The 12,157-nt window shown below is 56.4% G+C and overlaps 1 protein-coding gene across 4 annotated transcripts in view; it reads left to right on the forward strand.

Annotated features, from left to right (window-relative positions):
* Positions 1–3,581, forward strand: part of Pknox1 (PBX/knotted 1 homeobox 1) — a 57,907-nt gene extending 54,326 nt beyond the window's left edge. For all 4 annotated transcript variants that reach the window (XM_004842426.4, XM_004842428.4, XM_021256322.2 and 1 more), the window contains one exon: positions 691–3,581. In XM_004842426.4, the coding sequence (XP_004842483.1) occupies positions 691–902 (212 nt within the window). In that variant the 3' untranslated portion in view covers positions 903–3,581. The remainder of the gene's footprint in view (positions 1–690) is intronic.
* The last annotated feature ends 8,576 nt before the right edge of the window (positions 3,582–12,157 follow it).

The following is a 12,157-nucleotide window of genomic DNA, read 5'->3' on the forward strand; positions in this document are numbered from 1 at the left end:
CTTCAGGCTGTAGCAAGTGCTGTCCTCCCCCTCAGCTCCCTCCCCAGAGAGGGAATATGCTGAGAAGAGTGTCCGCAGAGCGTGGGCCTCCTCCCAGCTGCTCCTCCCTCCCCTAGGCTCGGCTTTTCCTTCCCTGCCTGTGCTCTGCTGCATATTCTGTGTGCAGGCCTGAAGGAGCGAGTGACTCGCTTCTGAGATGTGACTCAAGCATCAGCATGTCACTGAGGGGCTGCCCTTCTTGCTGCCGTCAGTCGCTGGTCCACCTTGGGGTGTGTGACATCTGCTGTCTGTGTTTGCGAGCAGCCGGGTCCCCGCCAGCCTCTCCCCTGGGCCCTCTTCGTGGATCGTCGGGCTGGCAGCATTCCAGCTCTGTGGCACACAGACTGGCAGGGCGTGTGGCAGGGTTTGCTTGGCCTTTCAGGTCAGCCTTCCTTGTTCCTTCCTTAGTTTCTTCTTGTTTCTCACGTATTCCTCCAGCGCATCTTTCTCGTTCTCTTTCTCTCTGCTCTTTGTCATCCTGATCCCCATCTTCAGATCCAGTCCTTGGTAGCTCAGTGTGGGCGAGGCCGAGTGCAGCAGCAGTTTCTGGAATCCCCGGGACTCTGAAGGATGGCCGATGTCCGCACTGTGGCGAGTCCCCCGGCGCTTTTGTCCTTGCGCTCATCTGGGCCGCCCTGTGCTCTGTTGCAGGTGCCGTCGTGACCATCACCGCGCCCGTGAACATGAATGTGGACAGCCTGCAGTCCCTGTCCTCGGACGGGGCCACCCTGGCCGTGCAGCAGGTCATGATGGCGGGCCAGAGCGAGGACGAGTCCGTGGACAGCGGGGAGGAGGACGGGGCCGCGCTGGCGCCCACCCACATCGGCGGGCTGGTGCTAGAGAACAGCGACTCCCTGCAGTAGGAGAGCCCCGGAGACCCGCCTCGCGTTTTATAGTTTGCACAGCAAGCATTTTACACAGTTTTATTTCTAATATGTTTTATATGTAGATATAGAAAAGTGCACTTTTGTATTTCATAGTCGGCTTAAAAACTGGGTCTTTGCCGGTGCAGCGACTTCTTTCAAGTGTGTGCGTGTGTGGGTTTTTAAAGAAATTCTTCAAGGGTTTAACGATAGGACTGTGATGAATGACCCTCACCTTGAGTCCCTAATTAGATTAGGAATAGTGCTGCTGTTTTCTAATAAATTATGCAGTTTTAATTGAGTTCTGTAGCTTGCAGCAGATGTCGGAGGGCTGCTGTGTCAGTGTCAGTGTCGCCACGGACAGACAAGCTGATCTGGAGCCGCTGGGTAAGACAGCGGCGGCCTGCAGCAGACTACGGGTGGCAGCACTGTCAGCTCTGGCCACCGCGGTGCACCTCGGTTCCCTCGTGGTCAGAGAGCCTGTTTCATTTGCTATATATAAAAAGAAACTCCTATTTTTACCTTGCTGGAATTATTGGATAAAAAGCTATTTTTATAAATTCATTATGAATTGGATTATGACTCTATTGAGGATAAAATTTCTAGAGAAGAAATGACACATGCTTGCATTTCGGTTGGGAATGTTCCGAATCGCCCAGATTTGAGACCCTGCCCACACTGGCTGCTGTCCCCTGGCCTCCTGCTCTCTCTCCCAGGAGGTCTGCCTTTAGTGCTGAAAAAGCAGCGACCTAACTGGACTCTGACATCTCCAGAAGTCTGCGTCTGTGCAGTGCCATGTTGCGTTTCACACGTGGTCTGCGCGGTACCTGAAGGTAGTGCTCAGCAGGACGTGGATCAGTGAGGCGGAAGGAGCCACGAGCCAGCCTGAAGCCCCCGCCACCCCTACTCCAGTCTAATTTGAATTTGACCTCGGTTACACAGTCACTTTACTGTGCTAACTGTGTGTTGTTTTAAGGGTTTTTTTAGTCAGAATATGTTATGCCTAGACTGTTGATTATACACTAATATAAAATGTTCTCTGCTCCACTGGCTGAGAGCTGGGGTAAATTCAGACACCGCCCTGTCTCACGTAATTGGCGGACGTGAACGAAGTCACAGTGGCGAGCTGGACCGTGGCGGTGTGGTGTGGTGAAGCAGACCCGCGGGTCGCCTCACACACACTTGTGCTCGCGTGTTGTTGCTTCCGAGTTCCCCGAGGGCTCCCTGCTCACTCGGTCACCCCAGATGTGGAATAATTTGGAGACTCCCATTTATCGGTGGCAAACTGCAAGAGCAGGGTGGGTTTTCTTTTCTTTGGTTTTGGTTTGTTTTTGTTCACTCAAGAGCGGATCTTTTTCTCAGAGAGAACACCAGACACCTGGCTTGTGCAGCCTGTTTCGGCGTCACTGTGGACAGGGCCCTGCAGTCCCCACTGACAGAGGCTCTGAGGCTCCACAGCACTGACTGGCACAGACCAGGTTACACCGGGGCCTTGTTAGCAGACAGATTGTTTTTCTGTAACGGATTCTCCCACAAAATAGGTGATTCTTCAAGGGGAGTACATCCCAGTACCCTGGTGGGCGGAGACTTCTTTAAACCCATATCAGCTCTTCTGGAGAGAGAATAACGTTTTTAATCAGCCCCTGCATAAGTTATTTATAAATAGTTTTCCATATTTTAAGTCAGGTCTCATAAGCCTAAGAGATCATTTTAACTTTATTTAAATGCCAACTTTGTTGGAGTTCTTAAAACTACAACCTGGGGAGCCCAGCCGCCCCTCACCCAGCCACCTGCTGCTGGGCAGCGCAGGGAAGAGAGCTGCAGCACGCGCCCTCCTGAGTGGCCCTTGTGTCGCCTTGGTGTGGAGACCCAGCTGTGTGGATCACGCTGGCTGGGCCTGAACTCCTGTGGGGAGGCGCAGCTGCCTTCTCCAGGGGAAGCTGGTTTCCTCAGCCCTGAACTTTGCTAACTTCAGGGAGTAACACAGATGGTAAGAGGGGCCTGGGTCGTAGCCCGAGTTCCCGCCCCCACTCTGTGAGTAACAGAGAAGCTGTCACACAGCTGCCACGCGGCCAGCCCTGTGGCTCGGAGTCACTGTGCAGCCTGTTTGTGGTTAGTGCCTGTCCCACAGTCCTCAGTCAGTGGAGAGACGGGAGCGCGGCCTCTTGTGCTCCATTTTACACGGCCACATTCGATTCCATCCCAGCCTGGTTCTCGTTGAATTCCTCCCAGGACAGCACCTTGCCATTGTGTCCTGAGACCACTGCCAGCATTGTCTTCCCTGCTGTTGGCTCACCCCAGCAAGCCCCAGCTGGTGGGCTCAGCGCTCCTGTTTTGCCATCCAGATAGTGAGAGGAGCAGAGTGTTTATCCAGTGCGCAGAGTGCCCTTGACAGCTGGGCCTCCAGGCCTGGCTCTAGCTGGTGGCAGCCCAGTCCCTCCTCTGTGAGGAAGCAGGGGACACTGCTCTCGCAGACAGGCTCCATCCCGAGGGCCCTCTCTGGCAGTTAGTGACAGGACTAACTCAGCAATCTGCCTATTTTAGTTATGTTCGGTCTTTGAAACTGACAATCTTTAAAATGTGAATACTGTAACAATGTTTTCTTGGATTGTTGTCTTTAAAAGGATTTTTGTGAAGCAACTGATTTATCAAAGCAAAAAAATTAAAAATAGAAACATGCCTTACGGATGTTTTATTTTGTAAAGCTCAAGTCACCAAAAGCCACTTTCCACTGTAAGCAGACATTCAGAGTGACGCACTGTCCATGGGACTGTTCCGATCCACTGCATCTTCGAGACTCTTCTCACATTGCGTATCTCAGCTTACAGCAAAAACTTCCAAATAGGTTTTTTGCTTGTAGTTTTCCGTAAACCTGATTATTTCGGCACTAACGGGAAGAAAGGTAAGACAGACCCCTCCATGCACACACCAGGATTGAACCATCCTGGAGGGGTGACCCGGTCGTCCACCCTACAGCCGTCCTCGCTTGGCGGCGGGCGAGCAGACCCGGCAGGTTGGAAGGTGCGTCTGGAACTGAGGTGAGCTGGAGTGAGCGCCGTGAGTGCATGTTTGAGATGTTTGGGTCCTTCATCGTCTCACCCCTCCAGGCCAGAGTGTGGGCGCGGCATGGAATGGGTCCAGGAGGGGCCTCGGGCCAGCTTCGGGCTCTGGGCTTGAGCTTCAGTGTGAGAATTCCGTCTCTGAGGTTCCTTCCGGCAGCTGTGAAATGATGCGCATGGGTATAAAGATCCGTCTGCCTCTTCAGGTAGACGAGTAGGTGGATAGCAGCCCGGCAGATCCTGACAAGTGGGAGTCTGCATGGTGTGCAGTTTTCCGGCCTGGGGGCGTTGGCAGATGTCAGAGTGTGTGTCATGTTCGGCCGAGAGCGAGCGAGCACGCAGTCCTAGTGTGGTCAGCCCGGGCTCTCCCTGCCACTGTTAAAGGGAAATGTGTAGCCCCAGGGCCAAGGCGTCTGAACGGCCCGCCCATGTGCGGGGCTCAGCCAGTGTGAGAGGTGTGAGAAGCCACTCCTACCCCTGCCCTGGCCCCAAGGGCGCGGCCACCCTGAGCGGAGAGCTGGGACTCCGCCTGCAGCTGGCCTGTGGAAGGCTCTGTCTCACACAGGTGATCTCATTCTCCATTGTGTGGTTTGAATGAACTCAAGACTTTAAGCCACCTATAAACCAGGAATGTAGCGGGAATATGATGGAGGAGGAGGGGTTCTCTGCCCCAGCCTGTTTGAACGGATCGCTGGAATGGCGATGTTGGCTTTAGTTGCTTACATTTTTAGAAAGTGATTTGTAGAAAAATCTGGTACATTTTGAAGCACTGTGCTGTATGGTCACCGGGCTTTCCCCTGTCCTGTCGGCCACGGCAGCTGAGTGTTGGAGGAGCCTGTCCCATGGGAGCTGGGGCTGAGGCACGCTCGGCTCGCTGTGCCACGGCAGCCAGAGTAGCACTGGGACGGTGGCCGCCGGGGGTCAGAGGCAGGGCCAGCGGCACTCGGGGGATCAGCTTCAGGCGGGTCTCAGGAGCTCATCTGTCAGCGGAGGCGAGGAGGGTCCCAGACACTCGTGTTTGGGGACAGCACTGCGGACCATGCATCCAGGGAAGGACCCCGTGGCAGGGACTTAATGTGTAGTTATGGACAAGTAGGGCCCTCCTGGTGCTGCGCTGTGCTGGGGACGTGCGTCCAAGGCCCCAGTGTCCCTCAGGTGTGAACCTCGAGGTGTTGCAGCGTCTGGAGAGAAGGCTGTACTGCTGCGAGCCGAGTGCACCCAGGGCCCGCTCCCGCGCCCGTGCTTAGCCGGGGACCCCTGCACAGGGGCCCAGAGGGCCTGCCATGGGCTGTGCAGCATCACCACAGGCTGGCAGGAAGCACATCAGGCTGCCGCCATCACCGTGTCCACTGGACGTGACAGGCGTCCGGGGACTGGCTTGGTGGAGGCGTGGCTTCAGGGTAACGGGTGGACTCTGGGTTGTTGAGGGGTCGTGACTGTGGAGTGCAGGGTATTTGTGGTAGAACAGTGGAGACCAGGTCCTCATGCCCAGGGAGGACACACCCTGCTGTGGGTCACACAGGCTGGCTTTGGCTCAGGGGTCATCCCCAGCACTGTGGATGTGCACTTCTTCCGGCTGTAGCTGTAGCTGAGTTTCTCCCTGGGGCCCACCATGGCCACCTTGAAGTGTCTGCCCCTGCCTCTCCCTCAGGAGGCCGCTGGTGGCCCAGGAGGGGCCGCTCTAGGTCCTCCTGGCCCGGCCTTGGTCTGGGTGGGTCCTGTCCCTAGGATGTGGGTGTATGCCCACTCCTGCCTCACTGCTGCACCCTGCCTTGTTTCTGGGCAGAACTGGGCCAAAAGGTCTTCACTGCCCGGGCTGGGGAGGAGTACCCGGGAGCCACCAAGCCACGAGTGTTCCCCAGGCCACGTCATGCCCGCTGAGTGCTCAGTGACGCTGGAGCTGTGTTCTCCCCTGCGTCGTGGCAGCTGCCTCTCCCTCCTGCTCTGTGCCCCGCTGCAGGGCATAACCCTTCTGTGGCATTCGGTGGCTTTGCAGCTGTGGCTGTCTGAGCTCAAGAACAGCTCAGATTTTATGGGTCAGCTGCTTTCTCTCCTCATTAAGCAGCATTGTGTTCTGTGGCCTGCATCGTGACAGAAGTGGAGCAACAAAAACGATCCTTAAAACCGGCATGTGTAGAGGGGAAGGCTACAGAAAGCCCTGCGCCCCCCAGGGCTAGACAGGGCGGGAGCCAGGGTCTTGGAGCTGCCGGGGCAAACCTGAGTGCATGGTGGGACCTGGTTCCGGGCCCAGGGCGCCAGCTCTCCACGTGAGCTGAAGGGCGTGGGGTTGGGGAGGGAAGCTGGGGTCCCCAGGTCGGTTTTCTTCAGGGTGGGCCATCCATCTTCAGGACCCCCTGGCCTGGCCCCACCCCACCCTGTGGGGAGACCTGGCCCCGCCCCATGAGCCTTTGGTGCAGCTGTGGGCAGGACAGGGGCTGCGCGACCCAGAGGTTGAGTAGCCTGGGTCCCAGTATCTTGCTGCAAGGGGCCCACCACGTGGCAAGGCTGCTAGCAGCTGCCAGGAAGGGGTGCACCTGCTGCTGCCCACCCAGTACTGCAGAGCCGCTCTGCCGTCTGCTCCACTGTGAGGGCCGCGCCTCCGTGTGGGCTCCACCGCCTCCATGGCACCACATGGCTGGGCTGGAGAAGACCCCGCCGCCCCGCTGTGGCATGAGGCCCAAGGACATGTGTCAGGGTGCTGGAAGGGTGGACAGCCGCTCCACCCTGCAGGACAGCTCTGAGGACCAGGACCCCTGGAGTGGGTCCCCGGGGGGTGTACTCCCCTGTGCTTCCTGAGCTCTGCGTCCACCCCCATTCCATCCAGAACGTGGTTGGAGGGAGAGTCTGTGCTGCGGGTGGAACTTCCTTCCACACCGGAGGATCTGGTGCCGCCGCTCACTGAGCAGGACTTCTGGTGGCCTGGGCTCGCCCTGCTGTAAGGACAGTCACTGTGTTGGCCTAGGAGCCTGCCTGGCCCCACAGATGCTGGCATCTGGTGGGGTCTCCGGGCTTGTGGGATGGGACAGCACCCCGCCTCCGGGAGGGGCCTCAGGGACTGTGGCTCTGGAGCCTGCCTTGCACCTGCTGGGGAATGTGCACCAGGGGCCCAGGGGACAGGCCGCCCACAGACACCACCAGTGGACTAGCGGGACCGCCCTTTTGGCCCTGGGACATCTGTTTCCCCTGCCTGAGAAGAGCTGACCTCACCCTCACCCTCCTTCCGGGGAGCCCAGCACTGCTCTGCCCTGCCTGTCCCCTTGCGATGCCCCCGTGGGACACAGAGACCGCTGGAGCGGGGACACCTCCCGCTGGCGTCACGCTCAAAGATCGCTGCTGAGACGTTGGTCTGGTGTAGATCCAGCTGCAGAACCAAAGCTACAACCTCGAGGGAGGGGTTGTTTTAATGTTTTATTTTTTTATTAGTCCATGTTTGCAGTACAGAATGTTCACATTTCTTGTTTGGAGTGGGAACATGCACGTAATACATCTTGGGATTTTTTTTCATCTCCTGTTCTCCCTCTGTCCCCTTCTCCTTTGAGAAGCATCTGTCTCCCTCCTTCCTATTATCTTTTTTCTTTTTTCTTTTTTTTTTTGGTACCAGGGATCGAAAGTCGGGTCCTTGCATTTGTAAGGCAGGCGACAGAACCACTGAGCTATCTTTTTTCTTTTTACCAGCGATCGAAGTCAGGTAGGCACAGTGCTGCAGAGCTGCGTCTCCAGCCCTGTTATCTTTTATTTTGCTCTTTATACTTTGAGTGTCTCACATAAGAGAAACCATGTGACATTCAAGGTTGTGGGTCTGATTTCTTTCACTTAGCATCATGGTCTCAAGGTGCATCCATTCTCCTGCAGCTGGCTCAGGTTTATGCTTCTTTGTGGCAGAGTAGTGCTCCATTGCAAACAAATACCACATTTTCTTTATCCATTCAGCCACTGATGGACATGCAGGCCGCTTCCAAGTTTTAGCTATTATGAGTTGTGCCACTATAAACGTGGGGGTGTGTGTGTCACTGTGATACAATATCTTTGACTCTGTCAGGAAGATGCCTGGAAGGGGAATAGCTGGGTTGCATGGGTTTAAGTTGTACTGTTTGTTTGCTTTCCAACCAGCAGTGTGGGGGCCCCTTTCCCCACAGCCCCCCGCCACTTGTTATTACCGCTTTCTTGACGAAGCCCTTCTTTCTGCCGTAAGATGGAATCTCAGTGTTGTTTTCCTTTGCCTTTCTGTACCGGCCATTGGTGTCAAGCATCTCTTCGTGTTCTTATTGGCCATCTGTGCTCCTTCTGAGAAGTGTCTGTTCATTTCAGTTGCCCATTTTTTGATTGGGTCTTTTACTTTGGGGAGTCTATTATTTTAGAGTTCTTTATAGAACTAGATATTAATCCTCTGTCTGAAGACTTGCTGGCATTTTTTTTCCCATTCTGTAGGTTGTCTCTCCACTCTGTTGGTTGTTTCTTTTGCTGTGCAGAACCTTCTTAATTTGCTAGGATCCCATTTGTTGATTCTCAGAACTATTTCCTATACAATGGGTTCTGTGCAGAAAGCCCTTGCCGTGCCCATGGCTTCAGGAATTTTACCTATCTTGTCTTCCAGCAAGTTAAGTGTTTCTGGGTTAACAGTTCGATCTGTAATCCATTTTGATTTTAACTTACTATGCAGTGAGAGAGATGGCTCTACATTCAATCTTTCGCATGTGGACAAGCAGGTTTGGTTTTGTTTTTCTTCTGGTGCATGTTTTTGACTTCTTTGTCAGAGGTCAAATAGTTCAGTATAGCTACAGCCTCTGCTCTGTCCCAACAACCTGTGTTGTGTTTGAGACAGGGTCTCACTGTATAGTTTTAGCCTGGTCTTAAACTCACTGTGTAGCCCAGGCTGGCCTTTAGCCTGCAGCAGTCCTTCTGCCTCAGCCTCCCCAGTGCTGGGATCACAGGTGTGTGCCACCACACCTGGCTCCAAAGCTACAACCGTGAGACTCCGCTCCCATGTGTGCTGGGCCGGTGGGGTCCACTGTGAGCCCCCTGTGCGCCCTGCCCTCCCTGAGGTTGCCCACAGCCTTCATGGAGGACACCGCCTCCCCTGCCCCGCTCGGTCCAGCTCCAGGAACTGTCTCTCTCCCCGCCAGCTGCACCCCTTGTTCAGGGGCGTCCTCTGCCCCTGCCCGGCCACTGCCCCTGGAACGGCCCCCCTTCCAGTTATCGAGCACTCACCCCGCTCCCCACCCTCCCAAGACCCCGAAGGGCCGGGTCCAAGTCAGCCACACCTCTGGTCTCCTGGGCCTGACTGGATCGCTGGGTGCAGAGCTGCTGTCCGGCCCCACCTCAGCCCTGCTGCTCCTCTTCCGGGCTTGGCCTCAACTCCAGCCAGGGCTGGGCTGTGGCCCCCGGGGTGACGGCCTGCGGGCAGAGCCTGTGAGTGTCCAGGGAGGGTGCAGCTGTTGCTAGGACACCCGGAGACCAGGACCACAAGCTGGCCAGCCTGTTTACAGAAGCATCACCCTCAGCCTTTACTGTGGGCCACCCAGGTGCCAGGACCCCTCAGGAGAGGCTGCATTTCCTGTCTCCATAAGCCACAACCAACCGGGGTTACACTGGAAGTGGCTGCAGGGCTGAGGCGAGGACACTGCAGTCACCCTCATCTGGAGTCCGGGCTGCCATGGCTGAGCGGGCAGGTTGTGGACTGCACAACTCCGTGCCCCCATGCCCATCCGAGTCTACACAGAATGGGCACATGTAGCACCTGAGAGTGCTTCCCTCCAGTGCACCAGCTGGCCAGGGCCTTGGGACCCTGCAGGAGAGGCTCCTCCTTCCTGTGGTGTGGCTGCCCCACCAGGGCCTGTGCACCAGCTGAGCTTCTGTCACGAAGGACATTTAGGGGGTGTGCAGGGATCTTCCCCATAGTGTCAGGACCCCGCCCTTTCCTGGGGACCAGAGGCACACCCGATTTCAAGCCAGGCCCTGGTGCCCTGACAGAGGCCTGGCAGCTGTGGCCTGCTCCCAAGTCCCCAAGTCTTGTATGAGGGCGGCAGCCGGGTCAGCCAGAGGTGCTGCATGTAGAAGAGCTGGTGTGGCCTCGGGAGTGTGCAGAAAGAGGCTTCACCCCACCCTGCGTGTCCACTGGAATGCAGGTGGGGCTGGTGCTCAAGCAGCCTCTTTGGGTCAGGAGGTGGGGTAGGTAGAGGCCTGTGTTGAGGATGGAGGAGCAGCAAGGCAGGAAGGTCTTAGGCTTCTGCTGCTGATAGACCTGTGCCCTGCCCCCCCGCCAGGGGGAGGAATAAACATCGCTAACAGGGAGTTGCTGGCATCTGGGGTTTTCACTGACTTGCAGCAGAACTAAGTTGTGCTCCAGGGTGCTCATTAGCACAGGAAAGCCTGAGAAGCCCCAGGAAGGAAGCCTGGCCGGGCACAGCTCAGCCACAACCCTCTGCCACAGCCTCCGAGTCCCTCTGTGCAGAGGGCCAGTGCCAGGCGTAGCTCCACACAGGGGAATGGTCACTTAGGCTCCATTGCAAAGCACACTTTCAGAGCTGAGCTGTCAGGACTGCTCTGAGATGCCCAGGTGGCGGGTCCCCTTTCTCCATCATGGGAGCAGGACGCCAGGAGGGGCCCTGGGTGCCAGGCGGGTTGCTTTGCAGCTTCTGTCCTCCACCCCACACTGCACGCATGGAGGACACTGCAGAGCGGTCCCACCAGGAGGAGACAAAGGACAAGAAACGGGGAGGACAGCCATCCCTCCACCAGTGACCCACGCTGTCGTGGGGCGGGTCCTGACCACACCCAGTGTGATGGCAAACCCCTGTGCCATGCAGCTCACCTCTGATGTGTAAACTTGGGAGCTCGCTCAAGAGCTGTCAGGACCTGTGCCAGGCTGGGATTCAAGTCCAAACCAGATGGGGTTCAGGGTACAAGGCTTGTTGGTCTCCCAAGCCCTGACACTGGAAGGCTGCTCTGTGCAAGGAACCCTCATATGCTGGGGGGGGGGGGGGGGGCGTGCCTCATGAAAAGGAGTCATTTGCAAATTAAAAAGGCAGGGCTAGCCGGGTGTGGTGGTGCAGGCCTGTAATCCTAACACTTGGCAGGCTGAGGCGGGAGGATCACCACAAGTTCGAGGCCAGCCTGAACTACATAGTGAAACCTTGTCTTAAAAAGCCAAAAGTAGTTTAGACAGATGAAGAGGGGAGATGTCAGGTCAGGGAACACTGGCCCAGCCAGCAACCCTGGGGAGGTCTTGAACACCTTCCCCCAGCAGCCTTGGGAGGCACCAGCCCTGCCAGGGCCCAGACCTGTGCAACAGTGCACTCCTCTCAGGGAGGCCCTGGCCCATGCAGCTGCCACAGCAGCCAGGCAGGCTTGGCAGGGGCACGAAACCCACACCTCCCAAGCTCCGGTCCCGCCATCATCCACACGTCTTGGCAGAGACCTGTGGTTTGGGTGACGGACGCTTTTCCTTTTTCGGTTTTGTGAGACGGGGTCTCCCTGTGTGGTTCAGCCCGGACTTCAGCTCACTATGTTGCCCAGGGTGGCCTGAAACTCATGGCAGTCCTCCTGCCTCGGCCTTCCAAGTGCTGGGATTACAGGCGGGCACCACCACATCTGGCTTTCCAAGGCAGCACTGAAAAAGCAGAGCTGGAGACTCACACTTGCCAGTTTCAAAACACCCCGCAAAGCTGTGTTTGAAAGCATGCAGGACTGGCGCGCAGAAGAGAACTGAGTGCCGGAACAAGCCCAGACACCTGCAGCGGGGACAGAGCCACTTAGTGGGGACAGAGAAGTCTCCTCCACAGACAGTGCGAGGCAAGTGGCCCAGGTCTGCACAGCAGCATCTGCGACATGCGCCAGCCGCACACGGAGTAACTCAGCGGATCAGTGAGCTAAGTTCACAAACCCCGGGCAGCGTTTCCAGGGCCTCAGTTGGAGCCCAGAAAGCAAGGGCAGCTGGAAGAAAAGGGAGGCAAATTTTGACTTTGCCAAAATTTAAAACTGCGCTTCAGAGAACACTGTCAAGAAAGTGAAGAGAACTTTGAGTGGGAGAAAATCCTCACAAATCCCCTACCTTGTTAAGAGTTGAGGGCCCAGGATATGCAAAGAACCCTTACAACCCAGCACCCCAACTGAAAACTTTTTCCCAAGCATGCAGACAACGAACAAGCCCATGAGCACGGTTAACACCTGGAGAAGTGTGAGTGGAGACCACAGTGA

The sequence above is a fragment of the Heterocephalus glaber genome, unplaced genomic scaffold, assembly GCF_053883595.1.
Source record: "Heterocephalus glaber isolate CG9 unplaced genomic scaffold, H.glaber_assembly_v1.0 deba00000122, whole genome shotgun sequence".
NCBI classification, from domain to species: Eukaryota; Metazoa; Chordata; class Mammalia; order Rodentia; family Bathyergidae; genus Heterocephalus; species Heterocephalus glaber.